Source organism: Mastacembelus armatus, chromosome 22 (assembly GCF_900324485.2).
Source record: "Mastacembelus armatus chromosome 22, fMasArm1.2, whole genome shotgun sequence".
Taxonomy (NCBI): domain Eukaryota; kingdom Metazoa; phylum Chordata; class Actinopteri; order Synbranchiformes; family Mastacembelidae; genus Mastacembelus; species Mastacembelus armatus.
In genome coordinates this window covers 17,776,906-17,804,880 of record NC_046654.1, presented here as the reverse complement: position 1 = coordinate 17,804,880, position 27,975 = coordinate 17,776,906, and the positions used below count along the sequence as shown (strand labels likewise).

The 27,975-nt window shown below is 39.6% G+C and overlaps 3 protein-coding genes across 3 annotated transcripts in view; 1 reads left to right on the top strand and 2 right to left on the bottom strand.

The window, feature by feature from the left end:
• Positions 1-2,983: 2,983 nt before the first annotated feature.
• kcnf1b (potassium voltage-gated channel, subfamily F, member 1b) lies at positions 2,984-4,303 on the bottom strand. Its single transcript, XM_026307652.1, has one exon. The coding sequence runs from the start codon at positions 4,301-4,303 to the stop codon at positions 2,984-2,986; it is 1,320 nt and encodes a 439-aa protein (XP_026163437.1).
• Positions 4,304-6,381: 2,078 nt separating this feature from the next.
• On the bottom strand, positions 6,382-13,741 carry atp6v1c2 (ATPase H+ transporting V1 subunit C2). Its single transcript, XM_026304341.1, has 13 exons — positions 13,663-13,741; positions 13,248-13,435; positions 12,493-12,560; positions 11,874-11,959; positions 11,243-11,337; positions 10,169-10,260; positions 9,988-10,083; positions 9,829-9,897; positions 8,275-8,367; positions 8,096-8,183; positions 7,919-8,016; positions 7,688-7,817; positions 6,382-7,110 (listed from the first exon to the last, which is right to left on the bottom strand). The coding sequence occupies exons 2-13, from the start codon at positions 13,374-13,376 to the stop codon at positions 7,018-7,020; spliced, it is 1,137 nt and encodes a 378-aa protein (XP_026160126.1). The 5' UTR covers positions 13,377-13,435; positions 13,663-13,741; the 3' UTR covers positions 6,382-7,017.
• A 655-nt stretch (positions 13,742-14,396) lies between these two features.
• nol10 (nucleolar protein 10) overlaps positions 14,397-27,975 on the top strand; it is a 20,235-nt gene continuing 6,656 nt past the window's right edge. Inside the window, exons 1-17 of the mRNA XM_026308850.1 lie at positions 14,397-14,548; positions 14,742-14,787; positions 14,872-14,970; positions 15,077-15,154; positions 15,236-15,273; positions 16,276-16,412; positions 17,114-17,179; positions 17,405-17,465; positions 18,054-18,139; positions 18,434-18,512; positions 19,481-19,630; positions 19,759-19,825; positions 21,986-22,038; positions 25,293-25,419; positions 26,768-26,847; positions 27,000-27,098; positions 27,324-27,416. Of these exons, the coding sequence (XP_026164635.1) occupies positions 14,483-14,548; positions 14,742-14,787; positions 14,872-14,970; positions 15,077-15,154; positions 15,236-15,273; positions 16,276-16,412; positions 17,114-17,179; positions 17,405-17,465; positions 18,054-18,139; positions 18,434-18,512; positions 19,481-19,630; positions 19,759-19,825; positions 21,986-22,038; positions 25,293-25,419; positions 26,768-26,847; positions 27,000-27,098; positions 27,324-27,416 (1,425 nt within the window). The 5' untranslated portion in view covers positions 14,397-14,482. The remainder of the gene's footprint in view (positions 14,549-14,741; positions 14,788-14,871; positions 14,971-15,076; positions 15,155-15,235; positions 15,274-16,275; positions 16,413-17,113; positions 17,180-17,404; positions 17,466-18,053; positions 18,140-18,433; positions 18,513-19,480; positions 19,631-19,758; positions 19,826-21,985; positions 22,039-25,292; positions 25,420-26,767; positions 26,848-26,999; positions 27,099-27,323; positions 27,417-27,975) is intronic.

Genomic DNA, 27,975 nt, shown 5'->3' with positions numbered 1-27,975 from the left:
TGTGTGTGTGGCATTACTGGGTCCAAAATCAAATCATTGTAGGTTGGATCTTGTACCATATCAGTTAAATGCTGTCAAATTATAAAAATTTTCATCTTAATTCATGCCAACTATGTGGATTAATCAATGAATATTCAGGAAATGTTCAACATCCAGCATATGCTGTCAGGTCTGAATAAAGCCATGAAGAACACTGATGTGCAATACATGTCAGAATGATAACAATCCATCACTTTAACTGATCAGTGATGCCAGAAAATGTATTGTACATGCACATTTATGAAGCAGGGGAGAAATCACTCATCACAATTAGCCCATACCAGATTTTGTGGTCACCTAATATCAATGAATGCAAGAAAATGAATGCAAACATAAAATGGGTGTCAATCTTCAGGTACTAATCCATCCCCCATACGATGCTGATATATGACCCAGTGGATAGAGTCTTATTGCACAGTAGTTGATCAGATTTCAATATAACTCCTTTCTTTTGTTATGTCCAATTCATCAGCACCTCAAAATATCTGTAATGATTCGGTGTTCTGAATAAAAGCATTGCTCTATTAAATGTATTACAATCAGTGCATTCAATGTGGGAGTCCAGTCTAAAAGCAAAAGGCTTCGCTGAGGCAGAATAATGAGAGCCAGACTGTTATTTAAAGACTGGAGCCATGACAACAGAAGACCACTGCTGGTGAGGGAAATTATTTGTGCTTTTTTGAGACAGAAAGAAAAGTGGAAGTGGATATGTTGCTATAATGTCATTGTATGGCAGGATATAAGGATTGATTCTGTTTTGAATGCAATGGGGTTGACATTTTTGCTTATAAGTATATGCTGTATGTACTGCACTGCTGCACTGCTGTTTGCTGAAAATACATGAGAGTTTTATTGGCCCAAAGATGGAACAGTCTGCAGGCAGAAATATTGCATATTCACATACTGCTCAGGAGGCCTGGAATCTGGGATGTAAGAATCAACTGCTGAATATCTTCTTTATAAATGGCCTTAGGCTCTGTCTCAAAAAACCTTGCAGAAAAAAGATGCAGAGTGTATGAAATTTTAGCTACCTAACCCCCAACTTATCTATCCTCACACCTACACTGACACAGTTACAATGACCAGTGGAACCAATTAAAAATGAGTAATAATCAGTATTGAACAATTCTTTAATCAAAATGTATTTAATATTAAATTCTCTTTCACAGACACGTGAATTATAAGGATTATGGGAGATGGCTGTGATCACTGGGGGAGGTCAGGTGTTGGTATTGTATTGACAAGGAGGCTCTTGAGGCTTTGGTGCATTTTCTTACAGGTTACACTGATCAAACACAGCAGGAGAACCACATGTAACATGTTCATACAACACACGCATCCACATGCATGTTTTGATGTTTTGACATTACAGAGTGTGGTCAGCAACAACATCATTTTATGCTGTGACTGAGTCATCTGTAATGGTTGCTGATGCACAACATATGAAGTGCTATATTTGGTTGTTAATGTCTCTAATTTCCCCCTCACGCTCACAAAAAGCATCCATACTTGAATGCTGATGAACAATCATTTATTCCGTCCATTTTTAACTTCAGACAGCAGTACATATTTCTAAAATATTAAGTTAGGTGAACATACCCTCCGAAGGTGACAGCAGTAACACTTTACATATTGCTGTCTGATCACTGCTCGTTCTGCCAGTGAAGCTGACAGATCGTCATCTGAGGAGGATGAGGAGGTGGAGGCAGGATGCAGGAGTGAGAAGCAGACAGAGAGAAACGGTGGGTGGGGTGCTGTGTGTGTGTGGTGTGGGCGTGTTGGGGCAGGAGGGTTGTTTTTCAGTGTTCTGTGTGGGTGTGTATAGCTTTTTTACTCTGAAGTGTTTTCCCGCTGGGGACGGCAGTTTCTCACTGACTATTGCCTTGGATAGTGTCACACGAAGTGCATAAGCACAGATAAACACATTACACAATACTGATACAGCAATGTGCTGCACACACACACATACACATGCATAGATAATTTTAAAAAAAACGTACCTTTTCAAATGTACTTTTACTAAATACCTCTTGGCAGTTGAATGTATCCTCAGTAAAGGTGTGTCCTGTGTCTTCAGCTTTGAATTACTATTATTACTTAAGTTGGGGTCAGTAGAACCAACTGTTATAGGCTGCAATAACAGAAATCCTATCATTTAGGATTTGGGAGTCATGGTGTATAGAGCTTGATGAAAATCTGTTTTATTTAACCACATTTTACTACTGAAGTCTTTGACACCACAAGGGATGAATTATTTTGTCACCTGAGGCACCTGAAGCGTGTCATCACTTTAAATTCATGTTATGTCACACAATAAGGAAAGCTCTCTATCAAGCTGATAAGGCCTGGGGTGTCCATGAACTCTAACACTGAGTTCATGGACACCATTTAACCAGAGTTGAATCCATATCTTGCTTTAAATGCAAATGCTGGTGTGAAGGGAAAATTAAAAAGACTCACTTTTTGTCCTGGGCTATATGGTACAGCTACAGAAACTTTTACACATGCCTCAGTTTCAGTTTTAATTTTAGTTTGTCTAATTTTCTCACCCTTCATATTGATCCAGTGATTCTTTTCTGCACAGCTTTTTAATACTATAACAGCCATCACAATGACAAGTTATGGACAGGATAACTTGACCAGAGGTAAAAAGCAACACATCACATATTTCCCAGTGAAAGCAACAGCAGAATAAATACAACTGTATTATGTATTATTATGTACAGCTGCCACTGTATGAAGTTCTTCTGATGATCTGATCTGAAAAAATTCAACTTCATCCAAAATGTCAGATGTTTCAAACTTTGCTTTTGGCGCATTGCCCAGGGACAGCTCTGTTTTAATGATATTTAATGAAGTGCTAAAACATCATTATTATTCAGTCTGACGGCATTAACTGTTAAAAAGTGTTAACTTTCTGGAACTGTTGGTGAGCCCACAGTCTTTAACTCGTACTTTTTCTGCGCGCGTTCCTGCCAGACTTGAGCTCCATCAGCTCCACTTCGTGCTTTGCTGCAGTCTCCAGCACTTTCTGCTTATTGTAGAAGATGACAAAGTTATTAATGATGGGGTGGATCGGCAAGGCGATGGCTATCACCCCGCACAAAAAGCTCACGGCTGCGTTGCACTTGCCGAGCGTGGTTTTAGGGTAGATGTCTCCATAACCGACTGTGGTCATGGTGATGATGGCCCACCAAAAAGACTGTGGGATGCTCCTGAAAAGGGTCTCCGGGTGGCTTTGCTCCATGGTGTAGGCTAGCGCTGAGAACACAAAGATTCCCACGCCCATGTACATGAGGAGCAGACCTAACTCTTTGAGGCTCCTCTTCAGCGCGTAGGTCAGAGTCTGAAGCCCAGAAGAGTGGCGCGCCAGCTTGAAAATACGCGCGATACGCATAATGCGAAGCGCCTGAACAGCCTGCTGGGCGTTAGCCAGCTCCATCATGGACGTGGTGCCGAGGTAGGTGAGGGACAGGACCACGTAGAAAGGCATTATGGCCATGAAGTCTATGATGTTCATGATAGACAGCGCGAAATGGAGCTTGTTCGGAGAGGAGGCGAGGCGCAGCAGGTACTCCGCAGTGAACCATAACATGCAGGCGGTCTCGATGGCCTCCAAAGTCGGGTGCTCCACGAGTTTCCCCTCGGAGTCTGTCACCTGGAGCTCCGGGATGGTCCCAACGCACATCACCACTGCCGAGACCAGGATGGAGAGAAAGGACGCAATGGCGACGATGCGCGCAAGCAAAGAAGATCCAGGCTTCTCCATCAGCCTCCACATGAACCTCTGGCACTGCTGGGTGCGCGTAATGCACTGATCAACATCCATATCCTCCAAAATCACTTTCACTTTGTTTGCAATCTCTTTCAGCTCCTCTTCCTTCTCACTTAAGTAACTTTTACAACATTCGTCTAAAACGCTTTGGTCTATTTTCCAGAACTCCATCTCTTTGATGAAACAAATAGGGCAAATGCCGCGTTTGATGTGGATTTCATCAAAATAGTAAACGTCGATGATGCACTTGAAGGCATCAGGGTCTCGGTCGAAGTAAAACTCTTTTCTCCCAGGATCAAAGTCATCACAAAGAGACGATATAAGTTCATAATTCTGAGTTGAACAATTCACCAACTCAGCCAGTCTGCTCTCCGGGTAGCGTTTCAAAACATCACCGAAAAGCACCACTCGAACTCCGCCGATGTTCACAGCAATCTCCCCCTCAGCGCACAAACCACTTTTGTATTTTGGCTTCGGAATCGTCCACATTTTACTTTATGTTCGACTGAATCAGTATTAGTCATATAATGTAAAAGAAAAGTGTTTAACCGAAATTAATGTCCATTATTTTAGCGCGTAAAATGCTTCTTCAGACTCTTCCATGCACTAAATGGCACAGCTTGAGCGGCCACTTCCCACCTCTCTCCCTCTGTCTCTCTCTGTCTCTCCCGCACGCACACTTACACACACACACACACACACACAGGGAGAGAGAGATGCCGCTCTGCTCTGCACTCTATAACACAAATTTCAGCATATTTTCACTGTTTAGGGCCATATTATCTATTTATTGCCATATAAATTATAAATTTTACATTTTGCAATATGGGGAGACATGAATTAATGAAATTTACAGTTGCTTTTTAAATGGGAGCTGCATTTGTGTATGAATGTGAGAGAGAACAGCTGATATGTAGCTTTGCTCTGCACCCTATAATACAAACTTTGCTATTCGATTGCCCTATTATATTAATTTTAACACAATTTTCACAGTAGTTAAAGTAATATTCGCAATTTATAGGCCTATAGATGTTTGACCTATAGTGAGACAATAATTACTTTAATTCACAGTGGTGCATAATTTGCAAAAGAAAAAATTCCCATATAATATACTGATCAAATATAATTTATGACAGGAGTGAAAAATGTTGTCAAGCTGTTTGCTGCAGTGACAGCGCACTCTAGTGGTCATGCAATGCATAGCACTCAGTGGTACTGTGCTTAAGTGCTGTACTGAACAGTTTTTAAAACTTTTTTTTTTTTTAATAATAAGAACATCATATTTTTAGGACCCAAAAGACTGCCCTTTTTATTTTATGTATCCTTCCTCCTTGTCAAACCCTGGAACCTATTTTTTCCCATCATGCAACTCAACTGCCAACAATGGTCTGAGATTCAGGGGTGTGGTTGTAATAGTGGAGGCTATTAGAACTGAAATATACTAGCTAGCCTCTAGCACTACATAGGCCTGGTAAATTCCCTTTAACTCCACACCGACTTATTTTATTCATGTTAAAACTGACTCTGTCACACTAGTCAGGGCACTTGAGAACATGTATCAGCTGCTGCAGGAGCCCCATAATGTTGACCATAAGCACTCCCTGTGTGTGTGTACTCATTGAGTTTTGTAAACATGGTTTTGATGAGCGAAATTGATAGATTCCCTTTTTTAAAACTAGTTCGACCATATGTCTATGTCGACTATGTCGACCAGCTTGATCTAACAGCCCATCTACTGGCCAGCGGCAACAAAATGCAGCTTGTGATGGCCGTGTAGGCTGATTACCTCAGGAAGACCTGTGGCATCAGGTTTTTCTATTTAAACAGTGGCTACACTGCCATTGTCCCACACTTCCTCTTGCTGCTCTTGTGCATTCTCTTTCTGCATCTCCCCAGCCTGCCCCGGTCCCCCTTTGTGTCTGTCCAAGACAGTCCACCACCTTGAGCTGGGTGTGTTTGTTCTATGTTCTGCTAACCTTTATATTAGGTTCACATCTGACAACACTCCTGCACCTACATCTAACACTCATTCACACCCCCTACACTACTGACTTTACAGACTACCGCACGCCATGCCTTTTAATTTGAATTTGGTTTAATTCAGTTTATTTGGTCTTATGGACTTAATGTATTCTTTGTTTAACCCCTATTGTTATGGTGTGTCCTCCTTTTGTTGTGGCCTTTCAGCTGGGTCACACAAAGCTTGTCCACAGATGCATCAGTATTAACAATGTAATAATCTGGTGGTCACCTTTTTAAGATCATGAGTATGTTTTCTTTAATACCTTAGTAGTTCCAAAGTTATTGTGCTTAAGAGTTCAGTACACCTGTGTTTAGTGGTGGTAACAGTGTGTACAGAAATGGAAGACCACACCACTAACAATGAATATATATAGACTGCTATATAGACTGACTATAAAATAATAATATATATATAATATAATAATAAAACACACTAAAGTGCATACATATTCTCAAAACAGTGCCTTATTTCATTAAAATCATAGGGATTATAAGTCTGAATAGGATTTTGATTGCAGGATGCATACTTTTATTTATGGGTAGGATCTGAGTACATCTTCTGCTATAGATAGCAACACATTTAACACCATTCTTATCAAATACAGTACGAGCTAAAACAGAAGTGACATATACAGTGTTGTGGCATGCTTTTGTTTTACATAATATATTGTATAATGCACCAAAAAATATACTGGACTGCTTTTGTTTCCAATTAATGGTCAACCATGTGTAAAGAAATGCATTTTTTTACATTGTGATGGCTTTTGTGTTCACTTAAAAAAGCTGTACAGTGACATTGAGATTTACAGTGCATTTTCTTTCAGAAGGAAACACTGAACATCTTGGATTTTAGCCATATTTAAATGGTTCCACAATTCCAAGTACAGCACAACACAATGTGTAGACAGTGTGGAGCTGAGATTGTGATGAGAAGGACTCAGATTCATCATTGTTCATCTAACAGGATTATTTACACCCCTGTCTAAAGCATATGTTCTTTCAGCTTAAGAGAAATGTTCTGAAGCTATTCAAAGCTACATTCTTCACTAGATGTGTTTTATTTTAGGGTTGAGGTTCCTTTTGCTTCTGGCTCTGATTGACTGGTCTGGAACAAGCCGCTGCATGAGCGACATAGCCCTCATATTGCATGGTCACTGTGTGGGTACTGTCTTTTCTGACTGCTAGCTGATCTCCAGCATGTTGGTGTTGATTTGAAAGCAGACGTATGGGAAGTATTCCTGCTGGTAGAGTCCTGGGATGTCACAATTCACCAGCTAAACAGAGGGAGACACACACAAAAAAAGAACAGCGTCACATATATCTTGAACCAGTTAAAACCCATCACTGTACTATGATCCACGCAAATTAATCTTTTGACTGGCAGTTCTGTGCTGTATATTATGCACTATACAGTTTTGACAGTTTCTTCTGCTTATAAAAATCAGATTTAACTAAAAGTAAAAATGAACTGAAATGTGAATAGCTCTGAAGTTGATATGGCAAATCTGTCATCATATAGTTCCCTATTTCAACATCCAGCAGATAATATATAGGCTAATATTTACAACCTAGATATAAAATGTAAACAGATTTTTTCAATATTTGTAAACATTTTACAATTGAAAAAAGAAAGTTGTTGTGCTCTCTGCTGAACCACGTATGTAATGGAAACACTGTTTTTAAAGCACCTCTGACCAACCTTTGGCCTTTAATTTCTTATTTAAGTTCAGTTTGATAAAACTGGTTGATAGTATCTGTGTGGTTGTATTTTATGCTGTTAAATGGGCTCTATAGAAATAATATGACATAATAATCACTAGAAGTAAGTGAAAGTGAGTTTGGGCCTCTTACATCTGCCTTGCTGGCAGTGGCAGTGGGGTCCAGGTGCGTGAACAGTAAGGAAAGTTCTTTTCTGAGTCTCTTTGAGCCTTTCTTGTTAGTCTGCAGCAGGAGAGCCTGATAGTTCACAGGTAATCCATACCTGCCAGAGGATATCATTATAAGTCTACTCACATAAATCACATGAAATTTTTTTAGCTTTTTTATTGTTGAAAGAAAACTGCTAATGTTATCAACACTGACCTGAGGACTGATTCCACAAACACCCTCAAGGCTTTCAAATGAATCCAGGCAATAAACATCTCACTGAAGTGCATTTTCAGCCAACGCACAAAGACTCCCTGTGGATGAGGCATGCACATGTATGATATAGTACAGCACATACACACACCAATATCTCATGCATGATGCTTGACTCACATATTGTTCCTTTTTGTTAACATCAAGCCGTTTCATCTCCTGCTGCATCTGCTGCTCCACATCAAAGCTGTACTCGCGCACGGTGAACCTGTATGGATGACAGGCTACACTATGGTAATTGACAAAGATAATACAACTTTGACTTGACGGAGTAATTTCTGGCTATCCATCCTGCTTACTTTCTTTCCTGGGCTTTGGCCTTGAAATCTAACACAGATCTTTTGAAAAGTGTAACTGCGAAAACTCCCCCTTCTTCATCTTCATACAGCTTCCTGATGGTCACACAGAATAATAACAGAAAATTACAGTGACACATGCCAGCATGTAGCAACAGGTCGAACTGAAAGAGAACAGGCAACATACAATAACAGAAAGAGTCAAAAAAAAAGCCAGCAGTTCTGGTAATAGAAGCTGATGTTGCTGTACTTTGTTTGTAAAGTTTTTCTTTTTCAGTAGACATATTTTTTTAATACTCTTCTGATTGAAAGGAGGTATACTGGAGGTACACTGTACACATATATCGTATATATGTACTTCCTATATTTCCTTTTCATGCATTTACTATGTCAAGTAATTTAAAACAGATGTGAAAAGGACAGGAGTAGTTTTTTGTCTTGTAAATTAATGAATTGTTTTTAGTTGTCGCGTGACTAAAGTGAAGGAGTGTATTGCATTTTAATTTTATAATATTGCATTTTAATTGGTCCAGCAAAACTTTACTTTCATTAGGTCATTGAGGAGGCACACAACATCTTTTTTTCTTTTTGTGAGATGGAACTGTATCATCAATATAATAATAACAACCAACTGTCTGATCTAAGCTTGGGGGCAGGGCTATGGGTCAGTTTTCTGTAGGGTAGACTGTCCTCTGCTGGTCTAAATCGGCAGACAGTACAACTCTTCAGATAACTTATTTTGTTATCATGAGCTCACCAAAATCAGTCTAGGAATCCTAGCTGTGAGCTGTCTAGCCTTAGAAGATATAAAAGGGTAATGAAAGAAATCAATAACCACAAGCTAGGTACTAATCTACATGTAGTCACACAGTACTGATGAGCCACTAAAAATGAATTTAAAAATGTATTAAACTGAACTGCCTAGTTTTATACTTACAGTTTTTCTTTAAAGTTATGACTCTCTTTTTGGTTTCAGGGGTCAAGTGTTACATAGTGAATACTGACTGAAAATATTAGAAACCAACAGCTTTCCCCAAGCATACCTGCATCAACTATCAAAAACCCATAACTTGTTCTTATATTCATTGTCACCGATCAGTATTTCTTTCATTTATAACAAAAAGACTAAACTGTAATGTTATGCAAATGATCATCCAGAACATGACCTGGTACTAAAAGCCAGTGGCCTGACATACTCAGCTCACTTAGCTCTGGAATCTTTATTTGCTTTAAAGTGTGTTTTACCAGTTTGAAAACAAAATTTCCCTTTGGTTACTAATGTCTCATTAATGTGGGTGTGACTGAACTTGTTCTGCAAAACACACATTTTTTTACATGAGGTATCCTAGTCATGCTTCAAGGCCTTGCACAAAACCAAAAAAATACAATTATGAGAAACTAAGATAAAAAAAAAAACAAAAAAACATTTCCTTCCCTGCTACTGATCCAAGCAAGGGACACTTTATGCCAGTATTGGAACCCCTGTGGTAACTTAGTTTGGCCATTTTGGATGCTAACAAGACATATTCAGGGTTCTGCCAGTGCACTCTTACTCACCTGCTTGACCGTGGAACAACAAACTCAGACAATGATTCATAGGTCCCCTCCCACTGCAGGTAGTTTGCTCTGTGACCAAAAACATGTGCAGAAAAACATGTACACATGAAAAATATAATAGGAAGAAAAAATACACACACAAATGCTTATGTGACTGACCTGGTCACCACTACTAGCAGAGTGGTGAGGTACTCTGAGACCACGAGGTCTTCTTTTTTCACAACATCTATCATACTGCGTGTTTGCAAATTCCCTCTGAAATGACAAACATTCAAGTTCAATATTTATATAATTAACATAATGATGTATTTTCTCCTATGGTGTTCCTGATATTACTCACTCTAGTTTGTGTTCAAGGCTTTGCAAGTTCATTTTCACGCTGTTGTACCCTGCAGCCTGGGATTTCAGTTCTGTCTCCACCTGGGAAATCTCCTGACACACATCCAAGTATAAAAAGCAAATATAAGAATCAGGCCTAAAGGAGGCAACAAGTGTAAGAAATAAGGACACACAATGATTTTAGGATATTACATATATATAAGATATATATTTAGGATATTTAATAATTATTATTTCTTCATTTCTTTCTCTCTTTCTTTCTTTATCCATCCATCCATTTTCTATACCCACTTATTCTTTAACCAGGGCCTCAGGGATCAGCTGGAGCCTATCCCAGCTCTCTCTGGACAGGTCACCAGTCCATCACAGGGCCACATAGAGACAAACAACCTCACACACTCACACTCACTCCTATGGGCAATTTAGAGTCACCAATCAACCTGACATACATGTTTTTGGACTGTGGGAGGAAACCAGAGTACCTGGAGAAAACCCACACAAGCACAGGGAGAACATGCAAACTCCACACAGAAAGGTCCCTGATGGGTTTCAAACCAGGAAACTTTTGTTGTGAGGCAACAGGGCTAACCACTCATCCCCCATGCTGCCCTTCTTTCTTTCTTTCTCTCTTTACAAATATGTCACAAAATATGGTCTTGACTGCTAAATGGTAAATATGCTGTCCAAGTTTCCAAGTTCAAATCATGTATCCCTGTGTTAATTGCTGATTTATCTCTTGCTAAACATGTAAAAAAAAATATATCTTGCACCAAAATATAATTGGACATGGCAGATAACCCTGCTAGTGGATAGCTTACAGAGCTATATATTGAAGTGAATGTTTCGATTTCAAATAGCAAAAACTCACCTACTTTTGGGCAGTGCAGCCATATTTCAAAGATTGTATGTAACTCACTATTCTAACTCAATGTTTAAGTCACATTTCTGAAGCTAAAGATGCTTTAATTCACATTCCACTGTTTTATTTTATCCCAAATTAATGAGATAACAAACTGCTGGAGGTTCTGAATGTAAAAACCATCTATGCATATCCTGTTTGTCCTTGGTTTTATACCTTGTTGATGATGTCTGCCAAAATGGAGAGCGGCAGAGCTGTGGAATACTTGGCTTTGTCCCACTGAAATGTTGTCACATAGCTCATCAAGTCCACTGAAAAAAACGGACACAGTCCTAAGTTATGACCAGACTAGAAAGTACTTGTAAACACACACCACCACATAATGTCATAGTGAAAACAGGAGGCCAATAAAGTCACACAGGATTGCACTCCAGCTCAAACAGCATGCTGCCAAGAGATAAAATACCCCTGAGAGACTTGAGGTAAGCTTTCAGGGGTGATACGATGGTTCTCATACTCATGCCGCTGTCTGATGGAAAAAGTGATCAGAGACACTGGTTAGGCTGGTTTGTACTGGGCAGCTGTTTACCTGATGTACTGGCTCTAAACTCAAGCGTAATACTGTGAGAGGTAAAGGAAGCAGTTGTGTTATATCTCAGTGTGTTTGTGTGTATGCATATGGACCTTGTCTTAAGTAGATCATACTCCCATTCGCAATGTGCATGTAGCCTAGGGCTTCTTTGTACTTAATGAGTTTCTATACAGTGTAATTAACACCCTCACCACGGATGTTTGTGTGTGTGTGTGTGTGTGTGTGTATGTGTGTGTGTGTGTGTTTATGACTCACCTCCATTGGCTAAGGTGTTTTCCAGCACTTTGTCACTGGCCTGCTCCATCACTTCCTTCATGCACTGACATGTTTTTTTGATAACACTGGCCACGTAAAATGAGAAATGCAACATTACTGACTATTAATACTTTATTCATCCAATTTTCTATCATTTCAGTCGTCTTTCCTGGAAATTTAATTTCCCCAAAGTCTTTTGTGATTGACATTGTGATACACACTGAACCAACAATGTGAAACAGGGGTTTAATTTAGCCAAGGAAAGACCTCTAACTGAAAACAGATTCAGAACACAACTAAAGTTTTTCTGTTTGGACTCAACTATAAAATATACCTGCCTGTTTTTATCTCCCTAGGTTACATTTTCATGTCATAAACAGGCTTTAACATGCACACTCACATTGTGCCAACTCAACAATGAATTTAATATCAGGAGGGAAAACTAACCGTTAGCCACCCCTGCCCATTAATTAATTAAGGCACAGACTGCACACAGGTACTAATCTACTAGCTGAGAGGTACTAATCTTAGATATACAATGACCATTGAGATAGATGTTCATTATGCATCAGCAGACCATGGGCAACATACTCAGTTTTGTTTATTAGGAACCTTTTACCTTTCAATCTGCGTGTCAATCTTGGAGAGATCATCTGACACACTGAGCAGACTGTCCAGTATTCCCACCTGAGGTCAAAACATAGACAGCACAGTTAAAGTTCCTGTAGCTGATGCATCCTGCCTCAGTCTGTCTGAGATGACAGCAATTGAAAAGACAAATGCGCCTACTAGTGTCAGAAAGCAGCATGGCCGAGGGTTTGCAGGGTGTGCCGTCATTTGTTGTAGCCATCAACATTTTAAGTTACTAATCTGTCTGACATCATACGGTGTGCAAGTCATTCAATTTGAACAACAGTTCTGCAGTTCTAATTTAGTGCACAGGTGTCCACATGTCATGTTTAATATCACATTTAAATGGTTTTCATGTTTGAAACCATCATGTTTAATTCTTGATGGAATTAAACAGCTGATAAAATGGGATTGCTAGCAGCTAAAGTGAACATCGATCACACTGAGTGAAACGGGTCAGATGGAAATTTTGCCTTAAATTGTAGAGAGAGCAACCTGAGCCTTTATCCCTTCACCAGAGAAGGACACCAAACACCATCAGCCTCCTCAACTGCACTCTACTGTACTGCTATAAACACAGAACTAACATACAATTGTTACAATTCTTCTTTTTCTTTTATTTTGGCAATGCTGTTGCACAGGTCAAGAAGAGCGACTCTGCTATACCTGATCCTCAAGTGTGTGTTTACTGTATACTTTGGCTGCCTCAGGCTCTTCACCGTTACAAATGACACACAGCCTCACCTTGAGATCTGGAATAGAGAACTTGCAGCAAGTGGCAAGGTTGGTTTTGGCAATGGTGTGCTTGAGTTTCTCCACACTGGTTGAACTGGTGTTGTCCACTGGGACAGAAATCAGCCACAAGTCACTCATGACTCCCAAAGCTCCAGTAGGAAGTCTCCCAACAAGAACAGGCCTTGGCACCAAACAGACTGTGAACAGAGACCACACTGATGAATCCCATCATCAAATGCAAATCTAGGCTTTCATGCTAAACTGACTAAATTACATATTATGATCTTGCACCCCACACCTGTTTGTAACATTTTATCTCTGTTTCCACCAAGTTCCCATGATCAGAGCATTTTTAATTTCTTGGCTATGAAAAGAAAAAAATTTGAAAATGAAATAATCTGCTACAAAGCAAAGGGACTCCTACCTTCAAGTTATCCTCATGACAGTGCAGTGTCAGTTGCACTGTGGCTTTTGGGAGCGTGTGAGCTGTAGCTCCACCTGACACTGACTGACAGCCAGCCCTCTGCCTTCTAGGATCACAAGATGCTGTTACATCACTCCAGGTGATTTGAGCAAGTAACCTTACCTCACAGAAAATGCTTGACTTTCACCCCGCACCATTTATGACCCTTTTGTCATTCTTCTCTATACTTTTTAATGTATGGCTTTTGATATGTGAGCTTTTTTTTTAAACTTCAGCCTGTACATAACTGAACTTATCATAGAAAGATATAACGGGGTAATAGGTTGGTAATAAGTTGTAATAGGTAGGTAATAAGTTGTTTTTATTGCCTGTGTGGCAACTGTGACCATGAGAAATGTTAGTCTGAATGTGAGTCGCTGTAATTTGTTCCAAGGGGATACATCAGTAATGTGTTTAAAACAGAAACACCTTTTGCGATAAGTGCGGTCTACTGGCAATTAAAGATTTATTGGTGATAAGTTAACTCAGTTAACCTAATTTTTTAAGCAAAATATATGTTACCTATGGTTAATATTAACATAACTCTATGTGTTTTTAATTAATTTTATCATTATATATAATGTTAATTGTATAAACCCTGGATTACTTTGGGGACTGGGAAGGGCTTTTTTTCGCTGAGAGCGGTTTCTAGTCGGACCTATTTCAGAAAACTCACCTCCACTTCCTGTTTTTGCGCCGAAGCAGAAACGTGGATTCAATGCAGTTCGCCGGTGTGTAGTGATAGTGTGATGTTTGACTGGAGTTTTATTGACTTTCTACAATGCAGATATCTAGTGTGAACGATGTGAAGATCTACAATTTAAGCCATGGAAAGTCCCTTCCGGAGGTAAGAAGCACGGTTACCTCCTAACAAACTCTAAACTTTGAACTGTGGTCAATTACACACCTCTGTGATTTCAATAAATGCTGGATAGGTAATACCAGTCAAGAGATCCAAGAAAATATAACTGTAACTGTAAAATACTGCTTTGTTACTAACCTTTAACTTACAAATCATAATCACTTCTACGTCCTTGCAGTGGCTGTCAGATCGGAAGAAAAGACAGCTGCAAAAGAAAGATGTTGGTGAGTTTGCAGCCAGCTGCAGCACCACAGACTGGTTCAGTAGATGGCATTTTGCTGACATCTTTGTTCATTCTTCTCACCCAGACCTCCAGCGCAGGATTGAGCTCATCCAGGACTTTGAGATGCCCACAGTGTGCACCTCCATCAAAGTGTCAAAAGATGGTCAGTTCATCCTGGCGGCAGGTAAGATGAGCTGCAGTTGGTGCTTCAAGAAACATTCATTAATAAAAATGATATCAGTTGTTAGAACAGGCCTCTGTTATAGGTTTTCGACTTTTGATCATTTCAGGCACTTACAAGCCAAGGATTCGCTGTTACGACACATATCAGCTGTCCCTGAAGTTTGAGCGTTGTCTGGATTCGGATGGTAAGTGGACACACCAGCATGTTGCCTGGTGTTCATGTCATATTGCCGTAAATTAAAGTTTCTTTTCTCTCTCTCTCAAAGTTGTGGCCTTTGACATCCTGTCTGATGACTATTCTAAGGTAAGATATTCAGGGCCCTGCTGCCCCAAACCTTCCAACTGGGCTGCTGGAATTCTATGTTTTCATATATGATGTTTGTTACATGGTAATATAAGATAACACAAGGAAAGATGAACTTTTGTTTGTACAGCAATGGGGAAATTCTCAGTGTTACAGCAGCAAGGATCTGATATAAGACCCCCCCCCCCCCCCCCCCCCTCAAATGTACTGGGTCCAGAGGACTTCCCAGTACAGAGCTGGCCCTCATGGTCAGTTTGTCCAGTCTCTTCCTGTCCACAGTCAAGATGCTGCTGCTTCAGCAAACCATTCCATAAAAAACGGCTTATGCCACCACTTTGTCAAAAAAGGTCTTTAGGAGTGTCCCCTGTGCTCCAAACGACCTCAGTCTTCTCAGCAGGTAGAGCCTGTTCTGGCCTTTCTGTAAAGTTTGTCAGTGTTAATTGATCAGCCCAGTATTGCTGAGGTGTTTGGAGTTTGTACGTGTGTATTGTTGTTGTCACTTAATTGAACTGCGAGGTGACTGGAAACTGACAATAATGAGTTGTCAACTTATCTATAAAATAATGTAGGCATAGACACCTAAATCTAAAATATATAGCTCCTCTATGACAGTTTCAAGTAAAATTTGATAGTTATGGGTATCATAAAAGTTAATTTAATGCCAAAACTGACTGTACAGGTTGCATAATCAAATGGATACTGACTGTATATTAATCTTTACAGTTTCCTAACACCAATGACTGACTTTCATGTCAGCTTAACTTTATGCTAAACTGCCAGATTTACTTACATAGCTTTTAAAAATATTAGGTAGCTTCACTTTATGTAAAGGTATTTTGGAAAAAAATGTGAGAAAACCTTGTTGTATCTTCATAAATAGTTATGGTCTTAATCTTCTTATTGGTAGTTTTAATGTAACCTTTGTGTCTGTGTAAAACCAAACTCCCTGTTTTGACTTCCTGCTTTCAGAAGCACTGTGTTTTTCTGTGTTTGTGCATGTAGTTGGTGTTTCTGCACTGTGACCGCTACATAGAGTTCCACTCTCAGCATGGACACTACTACAAGACTCGTATTCCAAAGTTTGGGCGGGACTTTTCGTACCACTACCCATCCTGTGATCTCTATTTTGTGGGAACAAGGTGAGAGTATGATTGAGTTTGGTTTGCACAGATATTTGCCCTGCATTGAAACAACACAAATGGCTGCATTGATGGTGGTCTGTAGTGTCATGTACTAGTGAGACAAAGAAATATGTGTAGGACAGTAAAATTGGATAAACAGATCCATGTGTCTGAATTATATTAGATGACAAAACACGGCACAGTTCTGACAGTTGCTCACAGACAGAACTGTGCAACTCTGGAAAGTTATCATGGCAGCAACTGTGGTATCTTCGGTTGTAAGTATCTTGAGGTAAACAGCAGAAATACAGTGTTCATTTTACAATGTGATCCATCAGGATTTATGTGTTTGGCCAGTGCACCACTATGTCTATTGACATCACATTGTGTTAGAGAGAAAGTTCATCCAGACCCAGCTGTTTTTCTGCACAGCATTGTCATTTTGGGGAGCCTGCCCTCCTCAATGCACCCGTCACTGCAACAGCACACAAGTGAATTTTTCTGCACTCAAGTCTCTGTGAATATTGATGAATAAGATGGTTGAGCAACACCATAAATCTTCTTCTCCTTTTCCTTTCGGCTGCTCCCTTCAGGGGTCGCCACAGCGAATCATCCGCCTCCACTTAACCCTATCCTCTGTATCCTCACCCACACCAACTGTCCTCATGTCCTCCTTCAGCAACTTCAACAACACCATAAATATTATTGTTTATTTTTAGTTCAGAGGTGTTCCGACTGAATCTGGAACAAGGACGCTTCCTTAACTCACTCCAGACTGATGCAGCGTAAGTATTGCTAGGTATTTTCCCCTAATTGTTGGTGTTTCTATGTGCAATCATACTTAAATGATCTAGTAACAAAATCAAAATCCAAATTCAGCTGAGTTAAAACATTGGATTTTTTCTGTCACTAATTTTGTGTGGTGCAATGTGATATCTGCAATCTGAGCACTGCTGTCAGTGCTCTCAGCTAAAGTTCATGATGCCTCGTTTTCTTGACTTTTGAACCAGGGAAAACACTGTGTGTGACATCAACCCTGTTCATCATTTGTTTGCTACAGGAACCTCTGAGGTAAGTGCAGTGAAGTGAGTGTGCGCAATAAAGCACTAGTGTGTGTATTTGACTGCCCATTGCTAATTGCATTGTTTTTACTGTTTTTAAAAAGTCAGAATATCTGTATATGGATAAAAATGTCTGATTAGGAGTTATTTTTGCATTGCACAGTATGAGGTTTATCTGTTGGAAACAGCAGTTTCAGTCTTTCATTGGTTGTGCTTGTTAAAATCACCAATTTATAAGAAAAGAACTTTCTGGAACAGTAGAAACTGCTAACTGAGAGTTTTAATTGGTCAGAAATGAACATTTTTGATTTTTGGATTCCACAGTGTTAGATCTTCCCACTCACCATACCCCCCTCAAGCTCTTTGATATTATTTTGGAGAAAGGATCACATACCAGCTGGGCTGATTAAAAAATAAATGTGCTGTGTAATTCCTGAGTGGTAACGTACATTGGGAGCTGCCAATATGGGAAGCTGCCTACCACAGCTTTTTAAAAATGGCCTTCAGGTCTCATGTTAACAGTAAATGCTCCTGAGTGGTAACCTGGCTGAAACCAACATTTACTCTGTTTGACTTAATATTGGACCTTTCTCACCAGGGAAGGGTCGAATGCTGGGACCCTCGTGTCCGTAACAGGGTGGGCATGCTGGACTGCGCCTTGAGCAGCCTCACCGCAGAAACAGAGTAAGTACGAAGCTGCTACAACAAGATGTAAGATCATTTCAGCTGATCTCGGCCTGGTGATGATGCATATGTAGCCACTTGACATTTTTCTCCACAGCCTGCTGTGTGAAAAACAATCTGTAAGCTGGGCATCATTATGGCACACTCTAGAAATCTGTGTTATTATCCTGTCACAAACAAGCTACAGCTCTCACCATTACCTGTTATTCCATTTGTGTCTCAGTCTATTTTTTACTCCCTTAAATTGGTATTTTTTGGTAGTGATACTCCTACTTTTTAAAACCTTGTTGACAGAGTTCACGGCTTGCCCTCAGTCAGTGCGCTGAAGTTTAACGGCTCGCTCACCATGGCTGTAGGTACCAGCACAGGACAGGTAAGCCATGATCATTAAGCGGGTTTACACTGCTCTGCTTTTTTTTAAATCTTCCATCAATTTTGTTTTGGAGTGATTGTTCAATGTGCCTCATAAAATGAGTACAATGAATCACCAGTTTAAAAGAAAAGAACCTTTTGGGAAAAGTATAATATTAAAAACTAGTTGAACCATGTGTTTTCATGGTTCATAAATAAACATTTTTGATTTTTGGATGGTAGATCTTTCTCTTCCCTAAGCTCTTTGATATTATTTGGGGAAAGAATCACATACTAGCTGGACTGATTTAAAAATAAAAAAGAAAGAAATATGTTATCCGATTGCTGAGTGGTATGTTGTTACAGTGTACAGTGGTATATTACTGATGACTGTTGGCAAGCAGGCATCAGTCCTGTTTACATCATGCATCTTTTGTTTAACTATCAAACTGTACAACAGTAGTCCATGGTTGCATCCTCTTGTCCCTGTCATTTTTGTGGCTGCTGTAAACGACCTGCTGCCCACATGGTTTTAAGTTCCGTCTCTGCTTCCTATGAGAAATCAGCTTGCATGACCGACATGAAGCAGTCACTTCTAAGGTCACACTCTTCAACCTCAACACAAGGTCCTGTGCAGCCCAGACACTCGTGATGCTGTCCCTTGGTTTTTATGTAAAATAATATTAGGGAAATATATAATGGTCTCCAACTCATTCTAGTATTGATTTATTGTTTAGAGCAGGGGTCACCAATCCTGGTCCTCAAGGTCCACTGTCCTGCTGGTTTTCCAACTATCTCTGCCCTTCCAGTTTCTGATTGGCTGAACACACCTGATCCAGGTAATCAGCTGTGTGGAGGGCAGGGATATCTGGAAAACCAGCAGGACAGTGGGCCTCAACCAGGATTGGTGACCCCTGATTTAGAGGACTACTTCTTCCAGAATGAAATAGATTTCAAAGTGGTGTTACCCACCCTGTGCTTTGTCTCTAGGTGCTCCTGTATGACCTGCGCTCCAATCAGCCACTGCTGGCCAAGGACCACTTCTACAACCTGCCGATCAAGTCACTCAACTTCCATGATCAACTGGACCTGGTTGTGTCTGCTGACTCCAAGATTATCAAAATCTGGAACAAAGACAATGTAAAACCTCATTTACCTTGTGCTGCATGTTTTCATATTTATATATAAGCAGTTTTACACATCCCTGTGTAGCTCTGTTTAGGTTGTCTCTAATGCCGTTTGTCCCTCATCTGTTCTGTCCACCACAGGGCAAAATATTCTCGTCCATACAGCCCCAGACCAACATTAATGATGTGTGCATCTACCCTCATTCAGGTGAGAGTAACGTGTCCAGCACGATACACTTTAGGTAAAATAAAAGCTTCTGTATATAGAAACACCTTGGTCTTTACAGCAGAACAACAACAGTGTATAGAATGCACATTTATTAGGCAAGTGAGAATTTCGACCATATCATCATTTTTATGCATATTTTCCATCTCCAAGTATCCCCTGTATAAACTTGAATGCTTATTGAATTTAAGTATATCAGGTGATGTGTATTTGGGTAGTGAGGGAGGTTCTGGCCTAAGGAGATCAAAACCCTATATCAACGTGTGTGTAATTTTTAGGCAGCTTTTTTCGTCAGGCGTGATCATAGAACCATCAAATGTTTTGTTGCAAATAGTCAACAGAGTCATAAAAAACATGTTGAGAAACAAAAGACGCAAACTGCCAAAGATTTAAGAAGAATCAAATGTGAAGCTACCAGGAACACATTATCCTCCAGTGCCGTCATATTCCACAACCTACCTGGAGTGCAAGGTTTCACACAGTTTTCAGTGCGCAGAGACATGGCCCAGGTGAGGAAGGCTGAAACCCGACCACCCCTAAACAAGACACATAAGTTGAAACGTAAAGACTGGGCCAAGAAATATCTGAAGACAGATTTTTCATTGGTTTCATGGACTGATGAGAGTAACTCTTGACAGACCAGATGGATGGGCCCATGGCTGAATCAGGGCACAGAGCTCTACTTCAACTCAGACACCAGCAAAATGAAAGTGGTGTACTGGTATGGGCTGGTATTATTAAAAATGAACTAGTTGGACCGTTTTGGGTTGAAGATGGACTCAAAAATCAACTCCCAAACCTACTGCCAGTTTTAAGAAGACACTTTCTTCAAGCAGTGGTACAGGAAAAAGTCTGCATCTTTCAAGAAGATCATGATTTTTATGCAAGACAATGCTCCATCGCATGCATTGAAGTACTCCACTGCATGGCTAGCTAGTTGATGATGCAAGAATAATGATATGGCCCCTTTCTTACCTGAGCTAAACCCTGTTTAGAACTTGTCGGCCTTTCTTAAATGGGAGGAAGGAAAACAGCACACCTCCCTGAACAGTGTCTGGGAGGCTGTGGTTGCTGCTGCACATAAAGTTGATGGTCAACAGCTCAAGAAACTGACAGACTGCATGAATGGAAGGCTGATGACTGTTACTGAAAGGAAGGGCAGCTATATTAGTTATTAGTTTTTTTTTTTTTTTTTTTTGTCAGAAATCTTTATTTGTAGATTTTAAGTTGTTTATTATTCTCACTTTAACAGATAAAAGTAAACAAGTGAGATGGGAATCTTTTTATTTTTCATTTAGTTGCATAATACTTCTGCACACACAAATATTCTCCTGAGAAAGCCAAAACCTCACTTTTAGTTTTTTAAATATTCAAGTTTAAGGTTCATTGAATTTTGGATTGACCGACAGTATTGTAGTTATAAAATGAATCCTCAAAAATACAACTTGACTAATAATTGTGCACACAGTATAGTGTATATGTAAAGAATATTTATTCTATACAGATGACAGAATAAAAAAATAGCATTATTGTATACACCAATATAAATAGCAACTTTGAAATGTATTTAGATAAAAAGAAATCGGATGATACTCACAGGGTAATAGTTAGGAGCTTAGATATTGTATGTTATGTTAAATCAGCTGGTGAAAAGGTGAAAAGAAATAAAGCCTTGAAATTTCCAATGTCACTGTAATATGGTCAGAACTTGGTCATTTAAACCTATATCAGTCATGCAACCCTGTTCATCCTCTGGGTGGCGTCAACTCACAGTACAATTCACACCCCGACTGCCATCCAGTCTTTTTGTCATTTCAAGTCAGTTTACAGAATAAACAAAAGGGAAGGTGAACTTTGAAGATGTCAAGTGAAGTTATTTGTTTTTGATGATCTGATATTTTAGGTATTTTTAGAAATGGTAATTCATCCTTAAAGCTATTCATTTCTTTACTACGTTTCAGCTGCCTAATTACTTTCAAAGCATTTTCTAGAAATACCTGCTTCAATTTGAAGTGTAACTGTATCTTCAAATATACATGGCTGGATGTAAATCCATTGTTTACACCACAATTGGGCTCTATTAATATGTGCCCTGTTTCCATCCTCACACTGTTTTGCCTGTATCCTTTCTGTCATTGACAGGCATGCTCTTCACTGCCAATGAAGATCCCAAGATGAACACATTCTACATCCCGGTGAGTACATTCCTGAGCTGTGATTGGACACATCACATTCACATCCTGTTCATTCCGGCTTGCATGTAGATATCTGATATGAATGTGTAGTAGAGGTTAGTTATGACAAGCACCTAAATCACTGATTGTGCAAGGACTGTTTGAATGTAGAAGAAAGTACATGTGTGGGCTGTGTATTTTCATAAATCTGACACTCACAAGGACACTGCAGGAAGGTTGGAAAAATCCTGTTCTGAGCAGTCTGTCCTGAGACTTATATCATCTTGTTGTTCTAGAGAGAGAGAGTGTGTGGGTGTACCACTAGGTTTTGTTTTGGGTAAACAATAAATGCCAGATATAGTGAACAGTGTAAATTATGGCCCTTCTGCCCTACATTAAGGAGCAGGGCTAGGTGAATATATCACTTTGTTGTTTGAATACATGTTGGATCTAGAGCCAAAGAGTTTGATCATTGAATAGGTATATGAGTTGATTTTCAAGCAAAAATCTTTACTAGGTCAGCCTCTTAATTATTAGGCTGTGCTCATTTTCTTTATCTTATGTGATCGTGAATTGAATATTTTTAGATTTTGAACTGTTGGTGGGGCCTAACAAAACCTCTTAATTGTGATGGGTGTTTGTTGCTCAGGTTCACCACAATCCAAAATGTGCACAAAAATGTTGTAATGTGATCTCTAAAGTGCTTTTGTGCCTTGAGATCAGAATTGCGTTTGAAGCTCCTGCATCGAATATTCTAGTAATGTGTTGAACTGACAACTGTATTGGCATAAAATTGGAAGGAATGAATTTGAAAATATGTTTCAAAACCTTCATCAGTTAAGAAATGTTTTTACACGAGTTGTTGGATGCAGCCTTTGTGTAGTAATATCCTGGTATGTATTAGTTTATGGCCTCAGGAAACAAACTGCATGGAAGCAGGTACAGACAGTGGTTAAAAGAAAGTAAGCATCTGTACTCAATACTGCATTTACGTACTGTTTGAAGATATCGGTATTTCCGTTTTCTGCTTCTTCATACTTCAATTTTACTACATTTCAGAGGCAGAAATTGCATTTGGACACTGCCCTAAGGTCCTGATACAGTTCATTTATTGTATAACTTTGGTTTGTGGTTACCTCTCAGAAAGAGCTTATTAAAGCAAAATACAGTATAATCATAAGTCTTTGATTCCTAGTGGAACCACTAGCTACATCATATATAAAGTGATACAAATTATTATCAGTAGTTAACATTATTTCCAGAATTAGTAACTGCTTCATTGAAATGAACACAATTATACATCAATAATTAGAGTCCAGTAGTATAATAGACCTGTCAGAGCAAACTGCTGTTGATGTTCTTGTGTTCCAAAGCTGCTCTCAGTCTTTGTGTTGTCACATAACACCGATTATCTGTGTAGGACAGCTGGAAGCTTTATCGGCTCTCAGCACAGCAGAAATGAAACTAAACAATGACAAGAAGCTTGACACTGGATTCTGTTGACTTCAGCCACAGTGTGGCCCTCCATGTGGCGCTATCATCTCTGTGGACCTCATTCCACAGGGCATGCTGAAGGGCTGTTGACTCCAGCTGAGAGGTTGAAGATTTGTTCTTTGAAAACAGCACTACGCTGTTGCATTAAAAATGCAAATAGATGACCTAAACAGTACCTACCAAACGTTACCTACTGTCTGTTGAATAGTACTATGTTATTATAATGAAAAGTTTATCAATAATAAATGTAACATTCCATCCCCTCAACCTGCAATATTAAGCAATACTGGAACCTCACCACTATTTAGGTACACCTCAAATTCAAGTTCAAGTTCGAGTTTCAAGTTTTGTTTTCTTTTCTACCTTGTCTACACAGACTATGAGCAGCACATCAGCAGAGAAACTGCAACAGCTCCATTCTGAGACTCAAGACTAAACCTCCCTTTAGATAACACACTTTGGTCATTAAAACAACAGCCTCAAACACCATGTTTTCACAGTGAGCTGTGCATGAGCAGAGCAATAGCAACAGCTCCAGTGCTCTGCGTGTCAACAAGAGACATTTGGAAGTTCTCAGAGCACAGTACACACTCACTGTGGTTTCTCACATAAAACACAAAAATAGACTCAAAGCATAGAAAAGCAGTCATAACTCCCATATATAGGTACACAGTTCACAGCCCATAGTGATTGTGAGATCTTCAGGAATAGGATTAGATTTTTTTTTTTTTTTTTTTTTTTCAAGTATGGTTTAATACAGCAGTTATATGTGCAAAGAGTTATGGCTCATTGTAGCCATTCCTCCTCTCTATAGTAGCCATGAAGCAATATCCTCATAGTGCATCTCTAATGTAAGAATATGGTGACAAAATCCACAGTGAATCTTCTGGGCAAAAGTGCATGACTAAGTCAAGTCAAAGCTAATATGACGTTTTAACAGTCTGAACAGGAAAAATCAAGCCATTTTCTTCTGAAATTACAGACTTTTATATATAAATGGGAAGTGATATGAATAAAGGATACTTCATAATAGTCACATGTACATTTTCTTCAGGGACAAACACTATCAATCGATAAATCTACTCTGAGGATAAAGAAAACCCTTCGATGTGGTTGAAGTTTAGAATAGATTTTTTCCACTTAAGTAAGATTGTGCCTTTTGTCTCTAATTTCTTATTTACAGTAGTCACTCTTTAGAGTTGATACGGAGAAGAGGAATATTATGACCACTGAGCATGGATCCTTCTGAGGAGTTTCCTTAATTGATTTACTCAAAAAAGTAAATAACACAAAGTGCAGTCGTTTTCATTACAAGATGTTTGTAAACTATTGGTTGGCCATGAGCAGCACAATCATCAATTCAGCCTTTGAGAAAATCCTGTCTACGTTGGGTGCTGTTTGTTCACTATATTGATTCCAGCTTCTGAAAACTCGGGTGTGCCAGTGTTTCTAAACATGACCATATGTCGGATAGAGAATTACAAGCACACAGTCTGCACTACAAAGTGAAGAGGAAAGCTGAATAAAAATGGTTTCTTATTTCTGTGAAAACCTGAGAAGCAGTAATACTTTGCCTGCCTGTGGTTTTGCATTGCCACCAGTTTTGGTTTCCGTCAGCACAGTTCTTCAGTTTATTGGAAAATGAAGGAGCTTGACTATTTCTAACTGGAAAGGAAACATAACCAGGGACAGTCGGTCTATTTTTGTTTATACACAACAGGTTTCATACTTATTCAAGAGTCTAAATCTGTACCTGTGCGTGCATGTGTGTGCGTGTGCAGGCTTTGGGCCCTGCGCCTCGGTGGTGCTCCTTCCTTGACAACCTGACCGAGGAGCTGGAGGAGAGCCCAGAGAGTACAGTGTATGATGACTACAAGTTTGTCACACGGAAGGACCTGGAAAACCTGGGTGAGACCGTGCTGCCACAGTTGGTCCTCACAAAAATCAGTGCATGTGCATAAGAGTTACAGAGACTTTTTTGACAAGCATCACTTTCCTATTCATCACAAGCAGTGCATGCAGTTATTGCAAGTAGTTTTTATTTAAACCATAGTCAGCTAAAGATACCACTGAATTTGATGCCAGCCCTGCAAATTAAAGCCAAGACTATGAATCAGTCTGAGCCTCTTTGCCGCCGTGGGGGTTAGCACAGGTGGCTAGATCTTAGTGGAGGCCTAGGGAACAGAGGCTTTAGACAAGATAAATAGCATGTGGTGACCTTTAGTTAAGAAAAAAGTTGTGTGGGGACAGGAAGGTCGAGGTAGACCCTGGGAGTGTTGAATGAACATTGGAATGCAGGCTCAGCAGTAAAGAGATCAGATGACCAAAAGCAGAAAAGTGGTTGGCTGATGGGGGCAACACGGGGGGGGGGGGGGGGGCCTCGTAATGCAACCCTTTTATGCAATCTGGAGAGAGTTTAAACGGCTGATGGGGAAGGCAACTTACTCCACATTTTCATTTGCATGAACTGACATGTTTGCAGTCACTGACGCAAAAAGTGCATTTTGTAACAATCAGTACAACCTGTGCGTACTGCCACTCCTGTTCATGCCCTACAATGAGTAATGCCAGGCAAAGTTTTTTAGGGAACTTTCAAGTAATTCTCAAATCACACATTCTTTCTGAATTACTTGTTCATAGAATGTCATTCTGATCAATTACATTCCTGAATGATAGCACGTAATTGGTGTTTCCCTCCCATTATTACCTGCAGACACGCCAAGTAAGATACACCAGCCATGCTGTGTTAATTCACTACATGTCCAATCTGAATCATCTCCTTTAAACGTTTTCTCCCACATTTCTGATTTAAATCTCATAAAATGTTATATTTTCCTGTTAAACAATTTCATGAGCAGGTAAATCCACAAATAACAAATACAAGAGTGTACAGCCACACTAGCAGCTCAGTGTGCTGTGATTAGAGGTAAATGCTAATGTTACCATAATAACAGGCTCACAGTGACCATGCCGTTGTTCAGTAGGTAAACTGATTTAGTAGTTACTTTTTTTTCCCATCAAACTTTACACATTAACACGCTAACCTTTGCTAATTCGGAACAAACTAAAGTACCACTGAGGCTGATGGGAATGCCATTAGTTTTGTTGGTATATTGGTCATAAATCAAAATATTAGACAAAATGATATATTTACATCATGGTGGCAGAAATTATGCAGCTAACTTTATTTTTTGAAATTCATTTTCATTGTTTTTTGCTAACTCCTGACTCTATAGTTTGATTTTATTTGCATCAGGTTTGTCTCACCTGGTGGGATCCTCTCTCCTAAGAGCCTACATGCACGGCTTTTTCATGGACATCAGGCTCTATCACAAGGTATGGTATTAGCTGCTGTATTAAAGTTGCTTTTACATTATCTTAAAAAAAATAGCTGAGTGGTTGAATTTAGACTGATCATGATATAACAGACTAAATTTGTCAAAAGAGCAATGTTTAGGTATGACATGTTTTGTTTGGTTTGGCCGCAGGTCAAAAGCATGGCAAATCCTTTTGCATACGAGGAGTATCGCAAGGATAAGATCCGCCAGAAGATTGAGGAGTCCAGGACCCAGAGAGTGCAGGTTAAGGTCAGTGGTTCTGACATAACGTCACGTCTTTACCCACTTTGTAGATATGTAGTAGATTTTCATATTGCCCCAGATTGTGGTACATTTCTGGTTATGACACACATCAGGTTCATTAAGTCATCAAGTCAAATACACCTTCCAAACTAGATTGTACCGGTCTGTGTAGCTGTTGTTCAACATCACTTCCTGTGTAATGAACTGTACAACATGTTCCGACTGAGACAGAAACTGCCCAAGGTCAACAAGGAACTAGCACTCAAGCTGATGGAGGAAGGTGATGACGAAGCAGAGCTGGCTTCCAGGAAAAAGAAGGGCAAGGTAAGAAAACACAGATTACAAGATCAAGGCGGTTCTGTTTCCATTTATGCTTTGTGCTTCCTCCCACATTTTACATTGTGTACTGTGGAGTACTCTTGCAGGTAGAGTGGGTGATGTCACTCTAGCCTCGCCCTTTCAAATTTTTTTTTATATTTTTGTCTGTTTTCATCTCTTCTGTCAGTTTTTCACTTTTATAAATGAAAAATGTCTTGTCTTTCATGAAATGCACTTCCTATTTTTGATGGGACTTGGCAGTTGACCAAACTACAGACTGCAACCTCTAAATCTCTCATTCACTCAGTGAGAGACTGTGTCTAACTTGCCATTGATCCTTTGGTTTAATGAATAGCTTCACATGCAAAGTCTCCTGGCACTGGCAGCAAATTTTTTTGATATGTCTGATAGTGTTTCTGTAGTTTTGCATTTTGTGAGATGAAGTTTTCTAAAACATCAGCATGCTTTCTCTTTGACTACAGTAATAGTGCAGCTGGTGCGTTTGTCACTCGCAGATTACTCTGATTCTTTCTCTCTGTTTACTTTGCTTCTTTCCTTCTAACCT